The sequence below is a fragment of the Alnus glutinosa genome, chromosome 4, assembly GCF_958979055.1.
Source record: "Alnus glutinosa chromosome 4, dhAlnGlut1.1, whole genome shotgun sequence".
Classification (NCBI taxonomy): domain Eukaryota; kingdom Viridiplantae; phylum Streptophyta; class Magnoliopsida; order Fagales; family Betulaceae; genus Alnus; species Alnus glutinosa.
Window position 1 is genome coordinate 12,791,312 of NC_084889.1, and position 25,129 is coordinate 12,816,440.

The 25,129-nt window shown below is 39.3% G+C and overlaps 1 protein-coding gene across 1 annotated transcript; it reads left to right on the forward strand.

Moving 5' to 3' along the window:
• Positions 1-11,924: 11,924 nt before the first annotated feature.
• On the forward strand, positions 11,925-13,895 carry LOC133865270 (uncharacterized). Its single transcript, XM_062301647.1, has 4 exons — positions 11,925-12,377; positions 12,489-12,571; positions 12,685-12,887; positions 13,701-13,895. The coding sequence occupies exons 1-4, from the start codon at positions 12,115-12,117 to the stop codon at positions 13,791-13,793; spliced, it is 642 nt and encodes a 213-aa protein (XP_062157631.1). The 5' UTR covers positions 11,925-12,114; the 3' UTR covers positions 13,794-13,895.
• Positions 13,896-25,129: the final 11,234 nt, after the last annotated feature.

Genomic DNA, 25,129 nt, shown 5'->3' on the forward strand with positions numbered 1-25,129 from the left:
TGGCACAAGACCTCTGACTTAGTATCAGGCTCCATGGCATCAGGATCATTACCAAGCTCCATAGAGGTAAGCATCCAGGTATCAGACCCCTCATTATCAAGCTCCTTGGTCTCATGCACCACGACACTTTGCATCTCAGCATTAGCGGCCTCAGCAGCGATTTGTACCTGCCAATCACAGTGGCAAATCCAAGATCAAATCCAAGATCAAATCCAAGCATTCTAAAAGGTCGCAGAAGGTGGAAGATGATCAATACTACAGGGAGCCACCTATCTGGATGCAAAGCATGATGGAGTGGATGGGTCAACAGATGAAGTCCTGCCAGCAACTACCCACAAGAAGGCAAGCTTGGGTCAAGAAGAAGAAAGACATTCACCCCATGAGAGAGAATGGACGCACCTAGTATGAGAAGATGTTCATGCCTATGATTGGTTCCTAATCCTAAGGCATCAGGTTTGATTGCTTGACTTTTACTTACTATATTTTGTGTTTACTATGCAATCCAGGAACCAATTTTGTTTTGCCCCCTATTTCTTTTGAGAGAATATTGCAGGTACTATTTGAGGAAGACAGAAAAAGCAGGTCGAGCGACTGTTTTTCTGTATTGGCAACATCGAGCTTACACAGGTTTGATCATACATTGCATGTTATATGATGTCATTTCCATATAGCATTTTGTTTTAATAAAAAAATTTTAAAAAAAAAATGGGGGAGAAAATGTAGGAAATTTTTCCTTTTCTTGGCATGTCAGATATTGATTGTATTTTTACCTGATATCTCATTTCTTTAGGCACTAATTTACTTTGCTTAGGTATGATTGAGAGTTTATGACTATATTTGCCAAGTATTTTCCTGTATATGCAAAAGTTGGATAGTTTCTTTCCTCATGCGATGAAAATGTACACTATTCAAGACTCCCCTAAAGGTACATCTTTCCTTCTCTGACTTTTTGCTTCTACAAATTCTAGATAAGAGAAGAGGTTTTTGATAAAATGGATAAATTGACTAGATGCTAGTTGAACCTAGAACCTAAAAACTCTAGCATTTTCTCTAGGTTGCAGCATCAAAAGAATCAAGCAGTTACTCTTATAAATTCTGCACTATGATTGTATATTTACTGCTTCTGTACTGAATTTGCAATATGCCTTGTCCTTCATGGTGCAAGTAAAATATTTATCTTGTCCTTCGTGGTACAAGTAAAACAATTGGATGCTGCATCTTAGGGGTAGTGTATCAGATGAAGGTGGCTAGGCCCTAGTAATTAATAAGGTTTGACTTTTGACTAATCTTTCACTGATTTTCTCACTTGTCTAGAAAATCTAGTTGCTTTTTGTCATATCAGTGAAAGTCATACCTTGTGAAAAAAAAAGTCTTCACACACACACGCATTGCATGAGTTGAGTCGTCTATTTAAATGTTCTGCCTATATGAAAATCTTTGTGCTGATTGAACTCTGAACTCTCTCTTATATCTCAGCTTAGTTTTGAGATGCTATTTGATTGTGTTTATCAGTTGATTATCCATGTGTGTTCTGAAGCTGATACTAGGAAAAATATTTTCTACTAATTTTTCCCTCAGTTTCTGCCTTTTCAGTGTGAAGCGTTCAGACAGCCCCTCTTTACGTCCGGACGGGTGTGGCTCAGCCGGCCGGACGGGTATGTTACACGTCTGGACGAGCGCGGCCTGTCAGCATGTTTACGAGGCAACACGCGTCCGAATGGGTTAATGAGCCGTCCGGATGGGGACCCCTCCGGTTTTATAAACCCTGGCCGCCGCATTTCTAAAGCTACCCCACATTTTCTCTTTGAGTGACTTCTCGAGAGTTTTTGCATTTTCTCGTCCTTTTTGTCTTTTTGTACATTACTTTCCACATTCCAAGTACTTTTTCTAGTTAACTTTATTCTTTTCCGTTTTTTTTTTGTTTAAACTGTTAGAATATTGATTATTTTGGAATGTAATTGAGTTTATTTTGGAAATGTTAGAACATTCTTTTGAGCATATTTGTGATATCTGCTGTGTTGGACTGTATTGTGATATTTCATGTTTGTAGTTTCTGAGAAGTCCATTTTACTACCATTATAATGCCGGATTTTCTATGTGCACTAACAAGAATATTTCTTTTGGATTATTATTGGCAAATCTTGTTGGTTTCTTTTGTAGAAACATGTCTGTAGGCAATCCACAGCGCATAGTTCAACAAAGGACAGAGGGAGATAGGACAACTCTTAGAGCTAAGATTATGGACCGACCAGTCATTGCTGAAAAGAATGTTGTTCGGTCAGACATCATGGTGGCTCATCTGGACAGTATCCACGACACTATCCAGACCTATCATTAGGGGTATCTACACACCTGTGCATGTTTTATGTACACCAGGCTGGTCAGGCTGTTCTATGCCAACCTCGAGGTGGTCCAGGATGATGACCGCGGGTTGGTGCTTCAGTCTATTGTAGGCGGGCATACTATCACTGTTGATCCCCAGATCATCAGTCAGTTCATAGGAGTACTTGTTCTCCAGATTCCTGGCAGCCCATATAATGAAGTGGTAATCCCTCCTTCTCTGGATGATCTCAAAGAATTCTTTCATGCTGTTCCCCAAGGAAAGGAGCGCACCACCACCATTAGGATCGGTGCCTTATCTGCCCCACACCGCTTGCTAGCCAAGATTGTCCAGCGCAACCTTTGGCCTGTTGTCAGGCGCAGTGACCTGATTTTGAAGAGGGCCCATTTTGTGTATGCTATCAGTTTTCACTTGCCTTTCTGCTTGTGCAAGCATATTTTGTGCGTTATTCTAGAGGCCCGTGATGAGGGCAATACTGGTCTACCATTTGGCTGCCTGCTAACACAAATTATTCTCCAGATAGGCATCAGTATTACTGGCAAGTCGAAGATGAAGATCCAGGATCCTATCAGAAAGCAGACTCTAATGAAGTCCAATGCTCAGCTGCGGAGAGATGATTAGGATGATGATGTGCCCCTGCCTTCTTCCTATTCTTGTAGGCATACCGGATGTGGCGTCTTCTTCTCAGACTGTTCCGCCACCTCAGCAGGATGCCAGTTATTCTCAGATTATGGAGGCATTGGCTGCTATTCAGGGGGGGCATGAGTTCCATGCAACTCTCCATGTCGTCCATACAGCAGTCCATCTCAGCCCTGCAGCAGCAGGAGGTTTACTCTTTTAACCTCCATGTGTTGCAAAATCAGCTGGATCTCCAGGAGTGTCTCAAGTTCCATCATCCGTCCAGCAGTGATGACGAGGACAATGCACCGATGGCAGATGCATCCTGATTTTCTTTGTAGTTTTTGATGTATTTTGAGACATTTTTGTTATTTTTTTGATAATTTGCTACATTTGTTTAAACTCCTGGGTATTTTATTACACTATTTACCCTGATCCTTCTGAGACCTTTAGGGGGAGTAATTTTTGTGTGGTTTTTATCATTACTTGTTTTACCCTTTGTCCCTTTGTGACAAAAAGGGGAAGTAATTTTTTATTTGGATTGGGATTGTATTTTTAACCGGTCAAGTGATTTTTGTCCCAGAATGGCCAAAAGGGGAGTTTGTTAGTTTGTAATTACCCACATTCTGTTGGACAAAATTACTTCTTTGTAATGATACCTTTTAACAAGGATTCCACTATTCATAGTGCTTCTAGAAGATTCTGCACAGTTTACAAATCAGAAAATTCGGTTCCCTGCCAGCCATCCGGACGATGTGATATACCGGCCGGACGCCTAACTGTCCAAAGCATCATCCGTCCAGACGACAATAACTTTCCGTCCGAACCTTCCTCTGTGTCAAGAAGCTTCAAACTGCTCCAGCTTGCATCCGTCTGAACGTTTCAGCAGCACTTCCGGACGATACTCAGTGTTCGACCAGCTATGGGATTTCCTTCCAAAACATAGTTATGGGAAGATCGTTGCAACCGTCCGGACGATGTGGAATCCCGTCCAGACGTGCTCATTCATAAGACAAGTATCGCATTCAAAATCCAGACGTTCGGACGACAGTCCTCTTAGCCCAGACGTGCAAGCATCAGATATGAAAATTGCGTGCATCAGATCAACCGTCCGGACGACCATTCCCTTGGTCCGGACGCTCGAAGCCTTGATGTGGAAATTGATTACAGTGGAAGTGTAACCATCCGGAAGACAGGGCACCACCGTCTGAACGCGACTTAAATCAGGAAAGAATTTTAGTGAAACTTTCAGAAAGCTGATCGCACAGTTGTCCGTCCGGACACCCTATGACTACCGTCCGGACAGCTCCTAGGTTTTATCAAGCCAAGTGCTCATTTGAACCTGCAGCCTATAAATAGAGGTCCCTAGGCTTGAGAACTGTAAGAATTCGGTATTGAATTCCATTAGTGCTTAGAGAGTTATATTGTGAGATTATTGAGTTGAATTGTCTCTTTGAAGCCATTATTGTGTGTGCTGTTACAACACTTATCTGATAAGGTAAAGGATAAGTGCTGTAACAGGATTCCATTGAAGACCCCTTCAGGTAGGAGACCTAATTGGGAGACATTCGTGTTAGGCTACGTGTTAGAGTGCAAGGTACGACCACTGCATCAGGGGTATGTGAGTACTACTACTTTGTAACTAATCTTGTCTTCTGAATAGTGGATATCCTGGATTTGGCTGCCCCGAAGTGGTTTTTTTCATATTGAGTTTTCCACTTCGTTAACAAAAATTATTGTGTCTTTTAAATTCCGCATTGATATTTTGTTAACACTTTGTACACACACACACACACTTACTTTGTGTTAGAAGTCATTTCAATTTTTCACTGTGTATTTTTTTTTTTCCAAATACTTTAATTGCCCGCCCTCAATCACTCGCCAATGGCATCTATATATTAAAATTTGAATGAGTGATGATTCCCTGTTAACTAACTTAGGGAATTATTATTCATCTCCTCCCGGCATCTAGCATAGGAGTTGTATGTCCCGATCTTTCACTGTGGGAAACTCTCTAACTAGAAGTCTCCTATGGCTGAAGACTCAGGGAAAGGGTTGGAATTTTCCCACAAACAGATGGGGAGAAATAGGGAATCCAGATAGTTATTGAGGATGTAGCAAATCTGTGCGAAAGAGGCTCAAAATGTCTAGTGGGAAGGCTAGGGGTCCCTAAAAGGGTCAACAAGGAGGCTTTCAAATCTCTCCTTCACGCATATGGCAGACAGGGAAGGACATCTTCTTCAAGGAGATCAGTGAAAACCTCTGGTTGTTCGAGATCGAGGAAGAAGGTGATCAATGAAAGGTTCTTGAGGGTCGGCCATGGTCCTATGACAAAACTATTCTGATTATTGACAAGCTTAAAGAAAGGACACCCCTTTCTCAGATGAAGCTCCATCATACTTCGATATGGCTACAAGTTCATGACATGCCTCTTGTGTGCATGAATAAAGGAGTGGGAACTAAGATCGGGGGATCATTGAGTCAAGTTTTGGAGGTGGCGGTGGCAGATGATGACGTCCGTTAGGGAAGGTACCTGAGGATTAAAGTGGTCATTGATCTATATCAACCTTTAAAGCGTGGCCAGGCCCTTATCATTGTAGGGGAATCATTATGCATGACGTTTAAATACGAGAAACTTCCTACATTCTGTTTCAAATGCGAAAGGATTCTCCATGAAGCACGGGGCTGCCCTATATCGTCGTCCAAGAGAGCAAACCACAAAGAAGGTGCATGGGGATGGGGTTCGTGGATAAGAGCGGATGATCTCTCCAGAGCTCTTGACCATGGAGATGGAAGCCAAACGGCCTATCATCATCCTTCTCTGGTGGCGGCAGAGGGTGATCTGAGGACCTCAAAAACTTGCCAAAAGGGGAGCAATACCCATTCTGGAAAGTCTACGAGGGGAGAGGCTGATCGGCAGGAATTCACGGTGCGCCACACTCCTGCAGATCAATATTCCTTGAAAGGAAAGGTCTCTGTAAGGAAGGACGAAATCCTGGGGGATTGTATCAATGCTTTTAAGGTGCCTAGAACGATAACATATACAAGGGATTCTACCGTTTCAAAGAAAAATAGGGACAAAAAAGGAGCGGGAAAAGGCGAAGTTGGACGGGCTAGGAATGGGCCAGTTTTAAATCGGAGGTTGCGATGGGTCCAGTTTTTAGGCCCAAGTCCAGCATGTAGAACAGAAAGGAAAGCTTGTCGACCACACTGTTCATGCAAACAGTACGTTGAAAAATCTAGATTCACTTTTGACGGACCCTACTGCAAACGCTCATATTGTCGCTACTGTGACGAACTCAAGAGAGGTGACCCCTTTTGCCCATAATAAGGGGGTGGAATCAAACATTGGAAGAAGTTGGCACAAGGCAGTCTGAGTGGGTAGCTAGCAGTATCCTCATCTAGGGTACTTCTTGAGAAGTGAGGTTATGAAGTGCTAGACCAGGAGGGTCCCGAAGGTGTCCATCAAAAATGAGAGAGGCGGTATGTTCCGGAACAATCTATTGATGTGGGATCATCGGCGGTGGCTGCAGGGCATCACTACCAAACCCAATGAGTTGTTTTAGCATGGAATTGTCGAGGGCTTGGGACCCCTCGCACAGTTCGAGATCTTTAGCAAATGGTAAAGGATAAGAGCCCAACACTTTTGTTTCTAATTGAGACAAAGGCGAATAAGGAGAGGTTGCAGGTTATAAGATGCAAGATGGGTTTCGAAGGTTTGTTTACTGTGGATCCAGTGGGAAAAAGTGGAGGTCTAGCTTTGTTCTGGAGGAATTCAAAGGAAATGGATATTGTGAATTTTTCGCTTAGACATATCAATGCCAACATTACAATGTTCAGAACTAATCACCCTTGGAAGCTGACATGTTTCTATGGCCATCCGGATTGGTGGCAACGGGGAGAATCTTGGCATCTTCTTTCCCACTTGGGTTCCTTGAGCCCACATCAGTGGCTATGTTTGGGAGACTTTAATGAGATTTCCAATTGGTCTAAGAAGGAGGGGGGAGCTTTGCGAAACAAGGGGCAGATGGCCTCTTTCAATGCTGCTTTGGAAACTTGCCAGTTACGGGATCTAGGTTTCAAAGGATCAAATTTCACTTGGAGAAACAAGTGGAGCCGACCAGTTTTATCAAGGAACGCTTGGACAGGGCCTTAGCAACAGAAGGATGGTGCAATGATTTTCCTGAGCCAGTTGTGGTGATACTCCCAACAAGAACTTCTAATCATAACCCTTAATGGGTTCGGTTTAAACCTATGTCCCCAAGAAGGCAACGACTATTCCGGTATGAGGCTTACTGGAACTTGGATGCAGACAATATTGAGGTGATCAAGAATTCTTGGCAGAGAGGGGTGGATGGTGAGCATTCTCTCATGACCACAAGATTAATGCATTCCCGTTGCCAGCAGGCACTGTCCGTGTGGAGCTCCTCTAAGTATGGGGATGTTAGTAGGAAGATCAAGTATTTGACCAATCGATTGGAAAGACTCCAAAGGTGGGAACACGCAGGGAATGGAGACCAGATTGAGCAGCTCCAGTCGGAGATATATGATCTTTTGGAGATGGAGGACATTAAATGGAAGCAGCGGGCAAAGTAGAATTGGCTTCGGAATGGAAACAGGAATACAAAATTTTATCATGCTTGGGCAACACAGGGGCGCAAATCCAACATTGAGTAGATTGAGGACTCCGAAGGCCATCTCTGTAAGCATCTAGAAGCTATCAGTCAAGCTTTTGTTAAACATTTCCAGAAGATATTTAGTGAGGGGGAAACTAGGGGGCAGCAGGGATGTCTGGAGGAGGTGCAGCCTAGAATTACGCAAACGATGAATGAGGGGCTTACAAGAGAATTTTCACCAGAAGAGGTGAATGATGCACTTGGTCAAATGGTTCCCCTAAAGGCCCCAGGGCCGGATGGGTTTGGTGTATGTTTTTTTACTCATAATTGGGAGACCATTGGTGATGCAGTTCGAGGGGCAGTATTGGATTTCCTCAACAGAGGAATATTTGATCCGGGAATCAATGAAACTCATATAGCTTTGATTCCTAAGGTGTCTCCGGCAATCTCGGTGCATGACTTCCGCCCGATCAGTTTGTGCAATATGTCCTACAAGCTAATTTCGAAGGTGCTGGCTAACCGGTTAAAACTGGTGCTGCCATTGATTATCTCCAAGCACCAAAGTGCTTTTGTTCTAGGTAGACTCATCTCTGATAACATTTTGGTCACTTATGAAGCTCTCCACACCATGGCGACTAGAATGAGGGGGAAGAAAGGCTACATGGCTATCAAGGTGGATATGAGTAAAGCTTATGACCGGGTGGAGTAGAGCTTCTTGGAAGGAATGATGCGTCGATTGGGATTTGCCGAAAAGTGGATCTCTCTTGTAATGAAATGTGTCACAACAGTATCCTATTCCATCCTTGTGAATGGTGTCCCGTCCGAAACACTCACTCCATCTCAAGGGATTAGACAAGGGGATTCTTTGTCCCCTTACCTTTTTCTCCTTTGTGCTGAATGCTTGAGATCTCTAATTGTTAATGCAGAACTTGAGGGGAGGATATCGGGGGTTCCTATTGCAGTAAATGGTTTTAGGCTAACCCATTTGTTTTTTGTAGATGACAACCTGCTGTTCTGCAGGGCCAATTTCCTGGAGTGGGGTCAAATGCTTAATTTACTTCATAGGTATGAAGGGGTATCGGGTCAAAAACTAAACACGGCTAAGACATCCATTTTCTTTAGCAAGAACACGAGTATGGCCTTCCAGGAGCTTATAGGGAATGCAGTGGGCAGTACAGCCATTAGTGGGTATGAAAAATATCTGTGTTTGTCGGCTGTCATTGGCCGAGCCAAGAATACTGATTTTGCTAATATTCTGGGGAGGGTCCAAGCACAGTTGGAAGGAACGCATGTTGTTTCCGGCAGGTAAGGAGATACTAATCAAGGCAGTATTCCAATTGATTCCTACATATAGTATGTTAGTGTTCCTACTTCCCAAAGCACTATGCAAGAAATTGAATTCTATGAGCAGTAGTTTTTGGTGGGGGAAATCAAAGCCAGCTTGGATTCGGTGGGAGAAGCTAGGGAGAGCTAAAGTGGATGGGGGCATGGGGTTTAGAGACATCGAGGTTTTCAACATTGCCCTTTTAGCCAAGCAAGGGTGGCGCATCCTTCAACATCCGGAGTCCATGGTGGGGAGAGCTAAAGTGGATGGGGGCATGGGGTTTAGAGACATCGAGGTTTTCAACATTGCCCTTTTAGCCAAGCAAGGGTGGCGCATCCTTCAACATCCGGAGTCCATGGTGGGTACTGTTATGAAGGATAAGTACGCATGGAGAAGTATCATTAGGGCAAGGGAAGCTTTGGAAAGGGGTCTTGCATGGCGAGTTGGCAATAGAGAAAGTATAAGGGTGTGGAGTGATAAGTGGTTATTAGGGTCTCCACATTTCAAGGTTCAATCTCCCATTTTGGAGAGGGATCCAAACATGAGGGTTTGTGACTTGATTGATGAGGTATCCAGATGGTGGAAGGTTGGGGTTATTCGAGAGTTGCTCCTATCCTAAGATGTTGAAGCTATTTGTAATTTGGCAATTAGCCCCTTTTGGACTCCAGGCAAGTTGGTTTGGACGGGTACTTCTAATGGTTGTTTCTCAGTTAGAAGTGAATATCATCAAGAAATGGCAACCAGAGCTCAGGAAAGTGGGGAAACTTCGAGACAAACTGAGCTAACTGAGGTGTGGAACCATATTTGGAAGTTGCCTACGCCAGGTGTGGTAAAACTGTTCAAATGGAAATTGTGCTCCAATGCTCTCCCAATCAAAGATGCCCTATACGGCCGCCATATAGTGCTGGACCAGTTGTGCCCTATGTGCTCGCTTAGTGCTGAAACTACCTTTCATATGGTGTGGGAATGTCCTGCCTCAGTGGCTGTTTGGCAGGAGTGCTTAAGGCATGTGCAGAAACTCTCCTTAGTGGCAGATGATGGCTTGGGGTGGTTTATCCAGCTGTGGGAGCGTCTGTCTGGGGAGGACCTAATACAAGCTGTGACAATCGCTCGTCTAATATGGCTTCGCCGTAATGCTGTCATCCATGGAAGGGAGGTTACGTGCCCTTTTCAAGTGGTAAGTTCAGCGGAGGAATCGATGACTAACTTCAAGTTGGCAGCTAGTCAAGAACTCAGGTTTCACAATAAGTCTAGGCAGGTTGTGAAGAAATGGGAGCCTCCAGTGGGGGGATGCCTTAAGCTAAATTGGGATGCTACTCTTTGTTCCACAAAGAACATGATGGGAGTAGGGGTGGTGCTTCGGGATGAGCATGGGGCTGTTGTGGCTGCTCTTGCTTCGGTTTTTCCCTTTGTCCGGGACCCTGTTTTGGCTGAGGCAACAGCTCTTTGGAAGGCGGTGAAATTCTGTGGCGAGGTGGGTTGCCAGAGGGTGGTCTTTGAGGGGGATTCTCTGCAGGTGGTGCAATTGGTGAACAATGCTTAGTGCTGGAATAGATATGGCCAGCTGTTGGAGGATGTCTGCACCTTTTTGGCTGAGTTCCATTTCCATGTAGTTCAACATGTAAGCCTTGAGGCAAATAAGGTTGCACATGAGTTGGCTAAACTGGCCATTTATCGGTCTTTTGACTCTATGTGGATAGGTGAATGCCCTTCATCAATCCAACACTTAGTAAATGCCGACTATGGCTCTTATGTTTCTTGAATGAAAGCCAAAGTTTTTTTATCAAAACAAAAGGCATCTATATTAGATGGGCAAAGCATTTCTAAAACTAGGAGAACTGCCATTCATCTTTCAAGTTTTCACCATTTCAGAATTTTAAGTTTCTGAAACTTTTAGGTTAACCAGCTTAAGGAAGATGGACAAAATGCTCCGTTTCATTTTTTTTAACAAAACGTGTTGGCATAGATAGCCATGTTGCAATTGTCTTGGTGTAATGTATATTGGGAATTGTTGCTTTTTAACCTTTAAAAGTGACGTCGCGTTGCGTGATTAAAAGCTAGGTTTAGTTTAGATTTTTTTTTATTATTATTAGTAAACTATTCGTTTGGCCATCATGACGGCTCACACATCAACAAATTACAAAAAGTTTTTTTTTTTAAGGTGTACGGTCAAAAGAGAAGTAAAAAGTTTACATTTTTTTTTTTTTTTTTTTGAATAGTTTTGGGTATGTAGTGAGATTAGGAAAGTATTCTTGTACAATAGAATTACATAATTTACGCACAACACAAGATATATGGGTAGGATCCATATAAGTAGAACCCATCACATGGGTCTCACCCCATGTGTCTTGTATTGTGCACCGATCACTTCTCAATCAGATTTATGTACTGATTTATTTTTAATTTTATTATTAAATAAAAAAATCCATGCAAGTATAATTGTAGTTACTAAAGATTACATAAAACAACAATAATTTTATTGAGCTCTAATTAATTGTCAAAGAAATCATGTCAAGGTTAAATTTAGCAAATATGAAAACTCACGAAGGATAGACTTAACAAAATAAATAGTAAATTACATTTGTATATTTTAACCAACAAATTGTACATCTATAATCATGTTTCTTTTCATTCGTCCGTACGAGCTGAGTGTAAAAAGGAAGACTATTGACTCAGCTCGTGCATCAAGTACTATTATTGCCTAGTATAGGAGTGTTAGCTGGTTTGATGCACTGGCCAATAATAGTACTCGGACTTTTCAGAAAGGTCGGCGGATGCATGTGAGCCTGTTTTATTAATTCCTAACAGAAATAGAGTACTATTAATTAATTTAGAAGGCCTCCATCGGAAAACTTGAAGAAAACGTACGTGGATGTGATCGAGCATATATATATATGTCAATCTCAAATATAAAACGTGACTTACAAGAAATATATATTGACCTTGGCATGGGGGTAATAATGACCTAATTCACGAAAAAAGCGCGTGCCAAACAATTATAAATATGGCTCAAACCACTCCAAAAAAGCCATATTGTTCCAACAATATTAATCTATCTTGCACCCGGCCCGCCTGTGATTCAAACCTCTGGCTTGCAAGTCGGTCTCCATCCTGATTGAGATTCTCTTCTCTTACGAACTCAGATTAGTTTTGTTATAACAGCTAGCGCAGCGCTACAGAAATTCTTGCAGAGAGACCAAGAGCTAGAGCAGTTTATGTCGACATCAAGACCAATTCCTCCCTTCAATGGCCTTCCTATTGGCTCTTCTCGCAGGTACCGAGCTTCAGCTCGTAATCCTAACCATCTTCTGGTTATCTCAAAAGGCAAGATCGGCAGCCGTTTTCTGGGAAACGGTTTGCAGTTTGTCAACACGGGCCTGACAGCGACAGAGCTAATTGTCAGCAAGACAAAGATGTACAGTGTACTTCCAGGAGGTCCGCTTGGACCGCTTCCTTCTGATCCTTCTCCCGGTTCATGGTAAGACTATACATTTGATTGTGTAATATTGCTTCTAGTCCTAGCTATTATTGTTTTTTGTCTGATATAAGTAATTAACAGAGAGTTTATGGATATATGATATCCTCGCAGGAAAGTTTGGATATTTGGAATGATAGCGACGGTAATTCTACCATTCTTGGGGAACAAATGGGGACCATTATTGAGACTGAAAAGTAAGGAATTAATTGAATGATTGTTTTTTTTTCTGTACTCCTATATATCATTGTCAATATAAATAATTAAGGGGGGGTTTAATCGTGTGATGCTTTGAATATTCATCATATAGGGCAAGTTGATACGGCTGCGAATACAGTAGAAGCAGTAGCAGAGATCATAGAAAAGGTGGCTGAGAAAGTGGATAAGGTTGCAGAAGACGTCGCCGATCACCTTCCGGCAGGCGGAAGACTCAGAGAAGCTGCGACTTTGATTGAACATCTAGCCGAGGAAACAGCCAAGGGTGCCCATCTGGTTGATGAAGCAATCGAGAAGGTTTTACTTTACCCAATACCTTATTTTATTATATTATATATATTTTATCTTAGTGCATAGTGCATAGGGCACCGTCTTCCATCTTATTTTATATCCTATATTTCAATAATTACTATAATTTGACCAAAGTTGCTGGTTAGGTTAACCATGGTTTGATTAAGAAGAATATTATATTATATATCTGTCCACTTGCTTGTTTGTTCATTCTTCCTCGAACCGATAAGAAAAGCTGCTTTCCTGGAAGCTTCCTTTATGGCCGCCACGTTTGAAACTACGTTTCGTTATCGTAGATCGGCATGGTTTGTTTGTCTAGCAACATTACATGACAGCACTGATTATTTACTTCTTTTTTTTTTTTTTTTTTTTTTTATATTTTTTACTATTAATCAATATCAAAACATTCTTATTTTTTAATTTTTTATATCACATCAATAATTTTTTATTATTATTCAAATAAAAAAATTCACTACAATACAAAATTTTTTCACTTTTTTATACAAATTCTTTTTATTTTATATCACATCATCACTTTTTACTAATTTCAAAACTACCAACCTCACTACTCTGTTCTGTACATGTCTTTGCTAAACAAGCCCAGCTTAGGAACCAACCAAAACATTTCTTAGAAGTGACGATTTATGTTGACTTTTTCTTTTCTATTTCTTTTTTCTTTTTTTTCTATTTTTTTTTTTTGTTCTTAACCTCCCAATTTGAAGGTGCGGGTTCAATGCCCTAATTATTAAGCAGAGTAGAAAGTAAAGGAGTTTGGTTTATGTACAGTTTTGTAATTAATTATTCAAATACTGTTTGCAGGTTGAAGAATTGGAGAGGCAGGTGGAGTCATTGATTGAACCATTGACTGAAGAAGCCAAACCCATGCCTAAAGAAGCAAATGAACATTTATAACTAGACTTGTAATTTTTTGGGCTTTTGACTTGTAATTTTTTGGATAGATTGTAAATTTTATTGGGTGAATAATCAGCTTAATTAATTTTATTTTTCTTTTGAGTTTTGAGGTTCATGAAATGGAACTTCCCTTTCAATATATATATATATATATATATATATATATATATATATATATATATATATATGTGTGTGTGTGTGTGTGTGTGTGTGACTCTTCCAATTGATGATGAAAACAAAAATATAATATGATCGTTTATGGATAAGGTAGTTCATTATGTTTGGTCATATTAAGATTTGGCAAGCACGACGGTTACTGGAAAGACATTTAATCTATTGGTGGTTTAAATATTTTAATAAAAATTTATTAGCAAGAAAACGAATGCGCTAACGCTCAACAGCTTTCCTACATCTCAATCCTTGCATTGTTATGTAGTAAGGCCTAATTGGTTGAAGGATCAAATTTAATCTTCACTATTGTTGGAGACTAAAGAGAAAATTGAGAATTAATCTATCTATTATCAATCAATTTCGTCGGGCACCAAGCATGAGAGAAATTCATGACAGAACAAAAAAAAAAAAAAATCATACTAATTGTTTAGATTTGTGTAGAAATATAAAATACGAGAAAATAAAAGCAAAAGCAAGAGAGAGAGAAAAAAAAGAGACAAAGAATTACGTGTGGTTCGGTGTTAGACACATATGTTCATGATTCATCACTTTGAATAGCCTCCAGAACTACATTGTGCTCCCATTAACTTGAATTGTTTACAATACAAAGATCTCTATTCATATGATAATAAGTTCAAGTATGATAATCAAATCCTCATGAGGGTTGTATTACAATCCCAATAAGAATTTGATTAAAATTAACTATTAAATAGAGAATATTTTGATATTGACCTAATATGTAATAAATGAAAAGAATATTATATATTATATTTTCATATAGTCTAACATCACCCCTCAAACACAATGTGAAACAATGGATTTGTTTTTTTCTTTTTTTAACAACGACTGCTGCGGCTGAAGCTGAGAATGGGCCGTAGACGGTAGTTGATAAACAGAGGCTAATGGTGAAGACTGATGGTAGACGCTACCGGAGGAGACAGAGGTTGACAGGTGAGAGGGCTAGAAACGTCGACAGGTGGCTAGGAAATGAGCTGGAATGCAGGACCAACATGGGCCTAAAACCAAAAGATGGGCTGACTTGGTCCAAAATCCAAAGTGGCTGACTTGGGCCAAAAAAACTAAAAGGGCCGACAATAGGCCAAAAACTGAAAATGGGCTGACAACAAGCCATAAAACCAAAAGGGGGCCAATTAAAGGCCAAAGTGCCGACAACGGGCCAAATACCAAAAAGGGGGCCGACATGGACTTGAAACACCAAAAGCAATGAGCCCACTTGGGCAGTTATCAGGACGGCGCACTGTACCCAACTCGCTCATGTGATGTGTTTCGCTTGGACCGCTCTTCTTCTTCTTCTTTTTAGCTGCACGGGTGAAATCGGGTTGAAACAATTTGAGAATACTCTAAAACTAAGATGAACTAGATAAAACGGCTATCAAACTGGACTGAACTGTCGAAATTAGGTGGAAAATGCACTAAACCGGATTGAACCGACAAAGAAAAGGTCTTGAACTAGATTTAAAATGGTCTGAAACACATTGGAAATGGATGAACTGGATTGAAAATCATCCGAACTGGTCTAGATACTGCTGAACCGATCAAAAAACATAATGAACCGACCCTGAATGTACTAAACCAGATTGAAACTAACCAAGAAGTGTCTAAAACAGTATGAATCGGGCTAGAAACTACTTGAACCGTGTTGCATCAGTATGAACCCACTGATAATGATTCGGAAACGGTCTAAACTAGTCAATAAACCCCTAGAACTGGCCAGAACCAAGATGAAACCAGTGAACCGGTCTGAGAAGGAATGAAACCGATTTTGAACTTGTCTGAAAATGAGTCAGGTCGACCCGAAACTCACTGTTGTGGGTCACAGATCAGGTTGACCGGATCCATATAGCCCACATGTCATGCGCTAGACAAGTGATCTAGGAGGTGCACATGGCATGTGCACATTCTAAGGAGTGCGTGAACAGATTGTGATGCACGTGGACACCCTCTAGAGGCGTGTGAGAACACATGGGACACTTGGATGATACATGGAGGCGTGTGAAGCTCGTGGCTTGTCGGACATATCCTCTTTGGGGCACGTGAAGGAGCGATTTTGGTTGATTTCGACGGGGTTGTGTAGATCGGCCTCCAAGCTTCATGTTCATGTGCAAAACATTGTGACTGAGGGCTTGAAAGGCTAAGATCTTAGGAGGACAGTGGATGAACGACTGTGAAGGATGCAGACAGAAACTTCGGAGGAGTCACCACCATGTGGAAAACTGAAAAAATCAAAGGAAAACATTGTAGTCCACAGGAAAGTGGCTCTGATACCATGTTGAGATTTGTGAATCTAAAATACGAGAATAAAAGCGGAAGCAAGAGAGAGAAAATAGAGACAAATAATTACGGGTGGTTCGGTGTTAGACACCTACGTCCATCACTTTGAAAAAACAAAAGCAAAAGAGCATCTAAAAGCACATATTTTTTAAGGATAAAGATTTTATCCAAATTGGGTTGGAGGAAGTTCCTTCAACCTAATTTAAGAAAAAAAGGACATATGTCTATTTTTTTAATAGCATGTGAGGTATACATGCTTTTTTTAATAAAATTCATTCCAACTTTATCACTACTATTAAAAAATCATGTACTCAAAACATGTTCAAAGGACACATGTCATTTTATAAATTAGGTTGGAGGAAGTTCTTCCAACCCTATTTGGAGGAAAACTCTATCCTTTTTTTAATAGCTCACATGTTTTTTTAAAAGCATTACTAAGAAAGCGTGTATTTCTCACATGCTTAAAGGTCACTTTTAGAAGTTCAATCCCATAAATTCTCTCACTTAGGGTTTGTATTTAAACCTTAGGTATTGGTTTGTAGAGAATTCTTAAGCCAAATCCAACTCAAAAAACGTTATTCTCGGTATTAGATCTTCGTTTTCATCGATTGGTTTGAGGTAAATCCACAAACCCTAGCTTTTCTTGTAGATTGAGTTAATTTTTGGGGTTTATGCTTAATACGTCAAAGTTATTTGGGGATTTTGTGTTTAGAGGAGTTCTAAACCACATTCAAGCTATGGGTAAGGGTTTCGTGTTGTGAAACTTTAATTTGAAGTTGGTCGAAAATAAAGGTAAGACCTAAACTCTAGATTTACTATAAATGTCGTAAATTAAGAGCTTTTCTTTTTTCTTTCTAAAACTATGATTTATCTATGGGTTAGTATTATTAGTTAATAGGGTGTTAAACGAAACCCTAAATATTCTATGGGTTGCCATGGTAGGTTAGCACTTGAGACAATCAATAATCTGTGGTGTTTAGATTTAGAAAGTGCTTTGGGTTGGTCTTGATGTGTAATTGCAATGTAAAATGCAGTGGTTTATTGGAAGGCTTGCATTGGAAAATCCATCACAAGCTCTCCCCCAAGCAGATTAGGTGAGTATTTTACTCACTGAGCAAAGATACTATATTTTTATTTCTTTAAAGGTTACTCACTACCTAGGGACAAGTGCCTCATGATAATATGTATGTAATGCGAAATGATATCTTAGAAACTGTCTAGAATAAGTTCCTTGAGATAAAAGAACAAAAGTAAAGATTGATGTATAAGAAAGCATGCATGACATAGTTTTATATGATTATGTATTATGTTATATTATAGGTATGATTTCATGCTAGATGTATCGGTATGCATATATTCCTGAATGAGACATAGCATATGTATACAGCTACAGTTGGTTGCATATGATGTTTTCATACGTTCTATACTTAGATATGTTTGTATGCATATATGTCACTACTGTAAAGGGCGAGACACATGTATATGGGTGTAATTGAGTAATTATGTCATTTGTTTCCATACTTAAATGTGCATGTATGCTTGTATTCTCCAACAGTCGTTGAGTGTTTGTATGTATGAGTACAGCTGAGTACTATGATATACAAATATATATGATGCAGATAGGTTTATATGTGTATGCTTTCAAGCGAGAGATTGAAACATATATATATTCACAACTGTGTAATATGATTTCACATGTTTAGAAAATGCTAGTGTCCTCATCAGTTACGAAACCTTTTTAAAGAAAAGTATTAAGGTACCACTAATGTCAATAAGGACCTTGTGGCACTTTATCTGGGTTACTTTGACAGAGGCTATTGAAAAGTTGGAGAATTAATCGTCTTATGTATAGCATAATTTTGCAAGGCCAGAAATTTATTGAAAGGAGGAATTGTTATGGAGGGTTGGGAATGCACTAAAAGAGGCCCTTCAACTACAATAATATTAGCGTACCATGAAGTTTCTCATGGGTCTCAATGAGTCATATGCAGTTGTTTCTAAACATGTCCTCTTGATGGAACCATTGCCTTCGGTCAATCGTGCATATGCCTTTGTCCTTCAGAAGATATGGCTCAGGCTTTGGTCTTATGCCCCATGCTTACCAGATTTCAACCACCAGCAGTTTCTCTTTTACACCTTATTAGTGTCAAAAATTCCTTGCAATTTTGAATAACGCCACTCCACAACAGTCCATGGCCTACCAAGTAGGTAGTACTGAATCATCTCTCTCATGTACATCTTTTGTCTTGTGTAATGATTCATTATGCATTCTTGACAATGTTGCTACTCATCTGGTTTTTTCTCTAACTGCCTTGACCTAGTCTTATCATATTCATGGTCAAACTGTTTAATTACCTGAGGGCTCCTATGCTTCAGTAACTCACATTGGATTTGTGACTTTTTCCTCCTCCCTCGTTCTTCATAATGTCCTTTGTGTTCCTACTTTTCACTTTAATCTGATCTCTATGCATACCCTATGTTGGACATTGCATTGTCTCATTATTTTTTTCCTCTGACTTCTATTTCATTAAGGACTTTCGCTCAATGAAGATGTTTGGTCTGGGCACTAAGCGGGACGGCTTGTATTACTTCACCAACATCAGACTCACACATTGTCAGGTGGCAAAGTCTACTTCGCAGCTTTGGCATTGCCGCTTAGGTCACCTCTTTAATAAAGTTATGTCATTTCTTTCCAATAATTTATCTGAAATTTGTAGTTCAGATTCAGAACAATGTCTTGTTTGTCCTCTAGAAAAGTAAACACGTCTTCCATTTCTAGCTAGTCAAATTTCTTCTACTGCACCGTTTGCATTACTACACGTTGATATTTGGGGTGGTTACCCCACAGCTTCCATTAATGGGGCACGTTTTTTTCTTACCATTGTTGACGGCTACACCCATTGTACATGGATATATTTGATGCAACAAAAATCTAAGGTCCGTTCTCTTTCTACAATCCTTCATTAATCTTGTTGAAAAACAATTCTCGACTACAATCAAAGTTATTCGTAGGGACACTGGCACAGAATTCATTATTCCATCCTTTATTTCAACAAAGGAATCTGAAAGACTTCTAATTTACCAAGTGTGTGCAGTAGTGTGCAACAAACTAGAGGAAGAAGGAAATTAAAGAGACAAATATTTTGTTGACGAAGTGAAAACTCAATTAAAAGAAAAACTACTCTGGGATAGCCAAACCCAGGATATTCACTATTCAAAAGACAAAGCTAGTTACAAAGCAATAACACTCATATACCCTTATGCAGTGGTCCTACCTTGAACTCTGAAGTGTAACATAACACGAACGCCTCCCAACCAAGTCACCTACTTGAAGAGGTCTTCAATGGAATCCTTTACCTTAGGACCAACCCATAAGATAGACTTCAGTTTAGCACAGTAACAACACTTGGCAACGGCTTGAGAGTGAGCGAATCAGCACAATAACTTGTGATGAGTGTCAAATATTGCATATGTAGACGGTAGACCCCTTAATTTGCATTTACTAAACCTTTAGTTTTGTTATTTTCTAATGTTTTTAGTTAGTTTTCATATTTTAGTATTTTGCAGGTCATTGAGAGAAAACAATAGCTTTAAGGAGAAAGAAAGCACACTTTGAGAAGACCTAGATGATGTGGTTATGTTCAACCAAATCAAGGAGATGACTAAATCGGAATTTCTCTAATTAGAGTCAAAATTGGATTAAATTTCAGATTCTATACATGTCATATTATTTTGACCATAACTTTCAGATCAAGTATCAGATTAAGGTGAATCAAGTGTCTTTGGAAAGCTAACTCAAAGTACTACAAATCATTGTGAAATATAATTTTCCCAATTCAGACGTTTACTATGCCAAAAGTGTTCCACAATAAAATATCGCAAATCTGGACGAATTTGGAATCATTTTCCTTCTTGGATTGAGTTTTGAGTCTCCTACTCAAACTAGAAAACTAACCTCTGACTTTTCTAGAAATTCTAGGGCTTCTAGGATTTGTTTTCTTCCTATAAATAAACCTCTAAGCCTCAAAAAAAGCAAGGGAGAGCAAGAGACCAAATATATTTTCTTCTTTTTAGTTTAGTTTTCCTTTAAGGTAGGTTTTTATTTTCAATAATCATGTGTAGCTAGATTTTCAACTAAGGTTGAGGATGAAGCCTCACCAATGAAAAGCAACAGTATTTTCATGTAAGTTTATACTATCTGATTTTATGAGTTTTTTTATTTCTAATTGTGCTACTTCAATTCAATTATTGAGATGATTCTTGGATATCTATTGTGATTTACGGATACATGTGATGATTTGAGATAGTTTCATTTAATTGATTGCTTGGGTTTTTACTTATCAAAACGTTCGATCTTCATTGTGTTTCGTTCTACGAAAACATTTGATGATTTGATTTAAACCGGATATCTTTTGTGATTTGTGCAAAGAATGAAGTCATTGAATGATTTAATGAATTTTTGAAGCATAGTAGAACATACATAAGATTTGTATGGTGAGAATGTCGAATGTGTATTGATGAACATCAGAATATGTTGCTATGATTTGGTGGGTGTGGATTCCAAAACCTTACTATCTTTTCTTTTGTTTTATTTTACTTTATTTAGTATATGTTTCCTTTTCTTTTTTTTTTTCTTTTTCTTTTATCAAAAAATAATCTCTCAATCTTTTGGAACTAGGTTAAGATTTGATTAGTTTAGAAACAAAATTGTCTTTCAAGAACACAATTCCCTGTGGGATCGACCTCGCACTTGCAAAGTCCTTTATTGCAAACGATTCGTGTACTTGGGAGTACATTTAAAATTCACATTAACTTATAAAATAAACTCTCTAAGCACTACGGAATTCAATACCGAATTCTTACAAAATACATGCTTAGGGGGTCTCTATTTATAGGCCACAGAAACCTAAATCACGTCTGATGCAATTTTCCTAGGCGGCGTCCAGACGGTAGCTGAAGGCTTCCGGATAGACAACTGTGCGATCGGTTTTCAAAATTCGCTTGAAATTCTTTCCTGAATAGAGCCGCATCTGGACGGTGTTGCCCTAGCGTCCGAACGGTTGCACTTTAGCTGCACACAATTTCCATTTTAAGGCTTGAGCATTCGGACCATGGAGACTAACGTTTGGACAGTTGGACTTCTGCAGCACACTATTTCCATATTAAGGCTTGCGCGTCTGGACCATGGATACTGACGTCCGAGAAGTTGAACTTTGTATGCATGACTTACCTTATCAAGGATAACGTCCAACGGGAACACACATCGTTCGGACGGTTGTAGCTGTCTTCCCATATCTGTGTTTTGAAACGAAATACTTTTCCTTGTCGAACATTGAAAGGTGTCCGGCCTTGTTCCTGAGACGTCCAAACAGATGCAACCTGGAGCAGTTTGAAGCTTCTCGACACAGAGGAAGGTCCGGATGGAAAGTTCTCGTCTTCCGGACGGATGATGCTTTGACAGTTGAGCGTCCTGATGGAATATCATGTCATTCGGACGGATGCAAGGGATCCGATTGCTCTTACTTAGAATCTGTGCAGAATCTTCTAGAAACACAGCTCTGAAATGAAGATTCTGAAAGTAACTGAATCCCTGATAAAAAGCATCATTACATAGAAGAGATTTTGTCCAACAGAATGAAACCAATCACAAACTAACAGAATCATCCATCAGATCAATTATGTCTCTACTACACAACAAAATGGAGTTGTTGAACGTAAGCATCGTCATCTTCTCACTATGTCCCGAGCCTAACTATTTCAAACTCATTTGCCCATACGTTTTTTGGGGATATGTTATGTTAACCTCTGCCTATTTGATTAACAGAACTCCTACTCCCCTCTTCCCTAGAAATTCTTCTTATGAGAAGTTACACAACTTGAAACCTCAATACAATCACTTGCGAGTTTTTGGTTATTTGTGATTTGCTTCCACTCATCCATGCAACCCATCAAAATTCAACCCACATGCTATACAATGTGTCTTCCTGGGTTATCCTTGTGGTTAAAAGGGAAACCGCCTATATGACATTAATCACCACAATCATTTGAATCAGCGTTGGTGTGTTCCACAGGTACTCCTTACTCACTTGACACTTTTTTATCTTACACATCTCTCTAACAACCGTTGTGACTTTACAGCGTAGGAACCAAAGTCCTTTTTGCAAGCCATGCAGGATTCCAAGTGGCGAGATGTTATGCATGCTGTGGTAGATGCTCTTGAGTCGACTCAAACATGGAACCTGACTCCTCTTCCACTAGGAAATAAACCCATTGAATTCAAATGGGTGTACAAAATAAAATATCAATCAGATGGTTCAGTGGAATGATATAAATTTTTATTGGTGTCTTAAGGGTTACAACCAACAGACAAGCCTTGATTATACAGAGACGTTTTGCTCATGTCGCTAAGATGGTCACTATTTGCTCTTTCATTGCCCTTATTGCCTCATGTGGATGGCACATGCATCAACTTGATGTCAACAATGCCTTCCTTCATGGTGACCTTGAGAAAGAAGTCTACATGCACTTTCCCCTTGGTTTCGAACAAAAAGGGGAGACCAGAATTTGCAAACTCAACAAATCCTTGTGTGGCCTTAAACAAGCTTCAAGACAGTAGTATGAAAAACTCTTTTCCATTCTCATTAGTGCAGGATATAAATAATCCAAAGCCGACTACTCACTATTTGTCCGATCCCACAAAGGTAACTTCACAACTATTCTTGTATATGTAGATGACATTTATTGGCAGATAATAACTTGGAGCAGATTCAGAAACTTAAGAATCATTTGGGTAACCATTTCAAGCTCAAAGATCTTGGCTACCTGAAATATTTTCTTGTTATTGAAGTGGCTCGTTCAAAGAAATGCATCTTTCTATCACAAAGAAAGTATGCTCTTGAAATACTTGAAGATATAGGCTTCCTTGGTGCCAAACCTAGTACTTTTCCCTTGGAGCAAAATTTGGCACTCGATGAACATGATGGAGACCTTATTGCAGATCCCTCTTCATATCGTTAACTATTTGGTAAACTAATTTATTTAATCATTACGATACTACATTTAGCCTATGCAGTGCAGGTGTTGAGCCAGTTTATGGACAAGCCATGCAGATCCCATTTGATGTATTACATAGAGTATTACGCTACATCAAGAAGTCTCCAAGACAAGGAATTCTCTTATCTGCCACAAGCAACATTCAACTATATGTATTATGTGATGCAGATTGAGCACGATGTAAAGACACTTGACGTTCAGTCACTGGAAATTGTATACTCCTTGGAATCTCACCAATATCTTGGAAAACAAAGAAGCAAACAACAGTATCCCATTCTTCAGCTGAAACAGATTACAAAGTTATGGCCGCAACTTGCTGTGAAATTACATGGTTTAAACAACTGTTAGCAGACCTCCATATCTCACATTCACAACCAGCAAAATCATATTACGACAACCAAGTGGCCATCCACATCGCCTCAAATCCCGTCTTTCATAAAAGAGCAAAACATATAGAAATTGAATGTCACCTCATTTGGGAAAAACTGCAGCATGGCACAATTCAGACTTTCCATGTATTTACCATTTAACAACCTTTTGATCTATTTAATAAGGCGCTAAGTTCAACACAATTCCATTGTCTACTTGGCAAGTTGGGTGTCATGAATATCCACTTCAACTTGAGGGGGGTAATTGTTGAGGGAAGAAATATGAGCAATGGTAACAAATCAATTGACAAAGGAAAATCTCCAACCAGCAATGTTCACATTCCTTCTAGATAAATGTTTAGTATGTACAGAAGATTACAAACATTAATACACAACGGTTATGTAACCCAAGTATCTTGTATACATACCCCATCGCGTAAATTGATTACTGGAGATGGGCATGGGTCGAATCGGGCCCATGCAGTTAATAAATTTCAATTCCACAATCCGGCCGGGTCCATGCAAATTGAGCAAAAACTAGCTCGCATGACTTTTATTAAAGGATAGATTTGCATTTACCAAGGTGGGACGGTGCGGGTCGGGGCGGTTATGCGGGTTTGGGCAGGTTATGCCAACTCCTATCGATTACTATCAAGTAATAAAACACTGAATTTTTTTCTTCATTCATATCTCAACAACTATGTTTAGTTTTTGTCTATAGGGCCCTCTATACGGGCAATGGATTCCCTATTCAATCAGAAAAACTCCTCTTACAATCTGATCTTATTATTATCTTTACTTTCTTTTTAGGGCATGAAATAATAGGAGATTGTGATAATCATTTTAGTCTCTATCATATTTATTTTAGAAGACTGAAGAGTAGTCCACCTCATGAAGAAGAAGAGGAGATATTGCTCCGTTTGAAATTTCATTTCTCCTCCCCTTCTCTTATTTTCACTTCTCCTAAAAAAATCCAACTTCAAAACATTCTTAACTTTTTTTTTTTTTTTTTTTTTTTTTTCACTTTTTACATCACATTAACACTTTTTTATTACTTTTTAAATAAAAAATCACTACAATACAATTTTTTTTTTTTTCATTTTTCCATAAAAATTATTTAAACTTTATATCATATCAATCATATTATTCGATCATTAAAAAAAAAATCCTAAAAAAAGGGGAGGGAAGAGGTAATTTCAAACAAAACTTAGGCTCCGTTTGAAAATCTCTTACCCTCCCCTCCTCTTAGGGTTTTTTTTTTTTTTTAATGATTGGAAAATAAAATTGATGTGATATAAAGTTGAAATAATTTATATGAAAAGGTGAAAAAAAAAATTGTATCGTAGTGAATTTTTTATTTAAAAAAGTAATAAAAAAGTATTGATGTGATATAAAGAGTAAAAAAAGTTAAGAAAGTTTTGAAATTGATTTTTTTTTTTTGAGAAGTGAAAA

Coding starts and splice junctions, on each gene's coding strand:
- LOC133865270 (XM_062301647.1), top strand. CDS start 12,115: ATGTCGACATCAAGACCAATTCCTCCCTTCAATGGCCTTCCTATTGGC. Junction 12,572..12,684: donor ACCATTATTGAGACTGAAAA/GTAAGGAATTAA, acceptor TTCATCATATAG/GGCAAGTTGATACGGCTGCG. Junction 12,888..13,700: donor TTGATGAAGCAATCGAGAAG/GTTTTACTTTAC, acceptor TACTGTTTGCAG/GTTGAAGAATTGGAGAGGCA.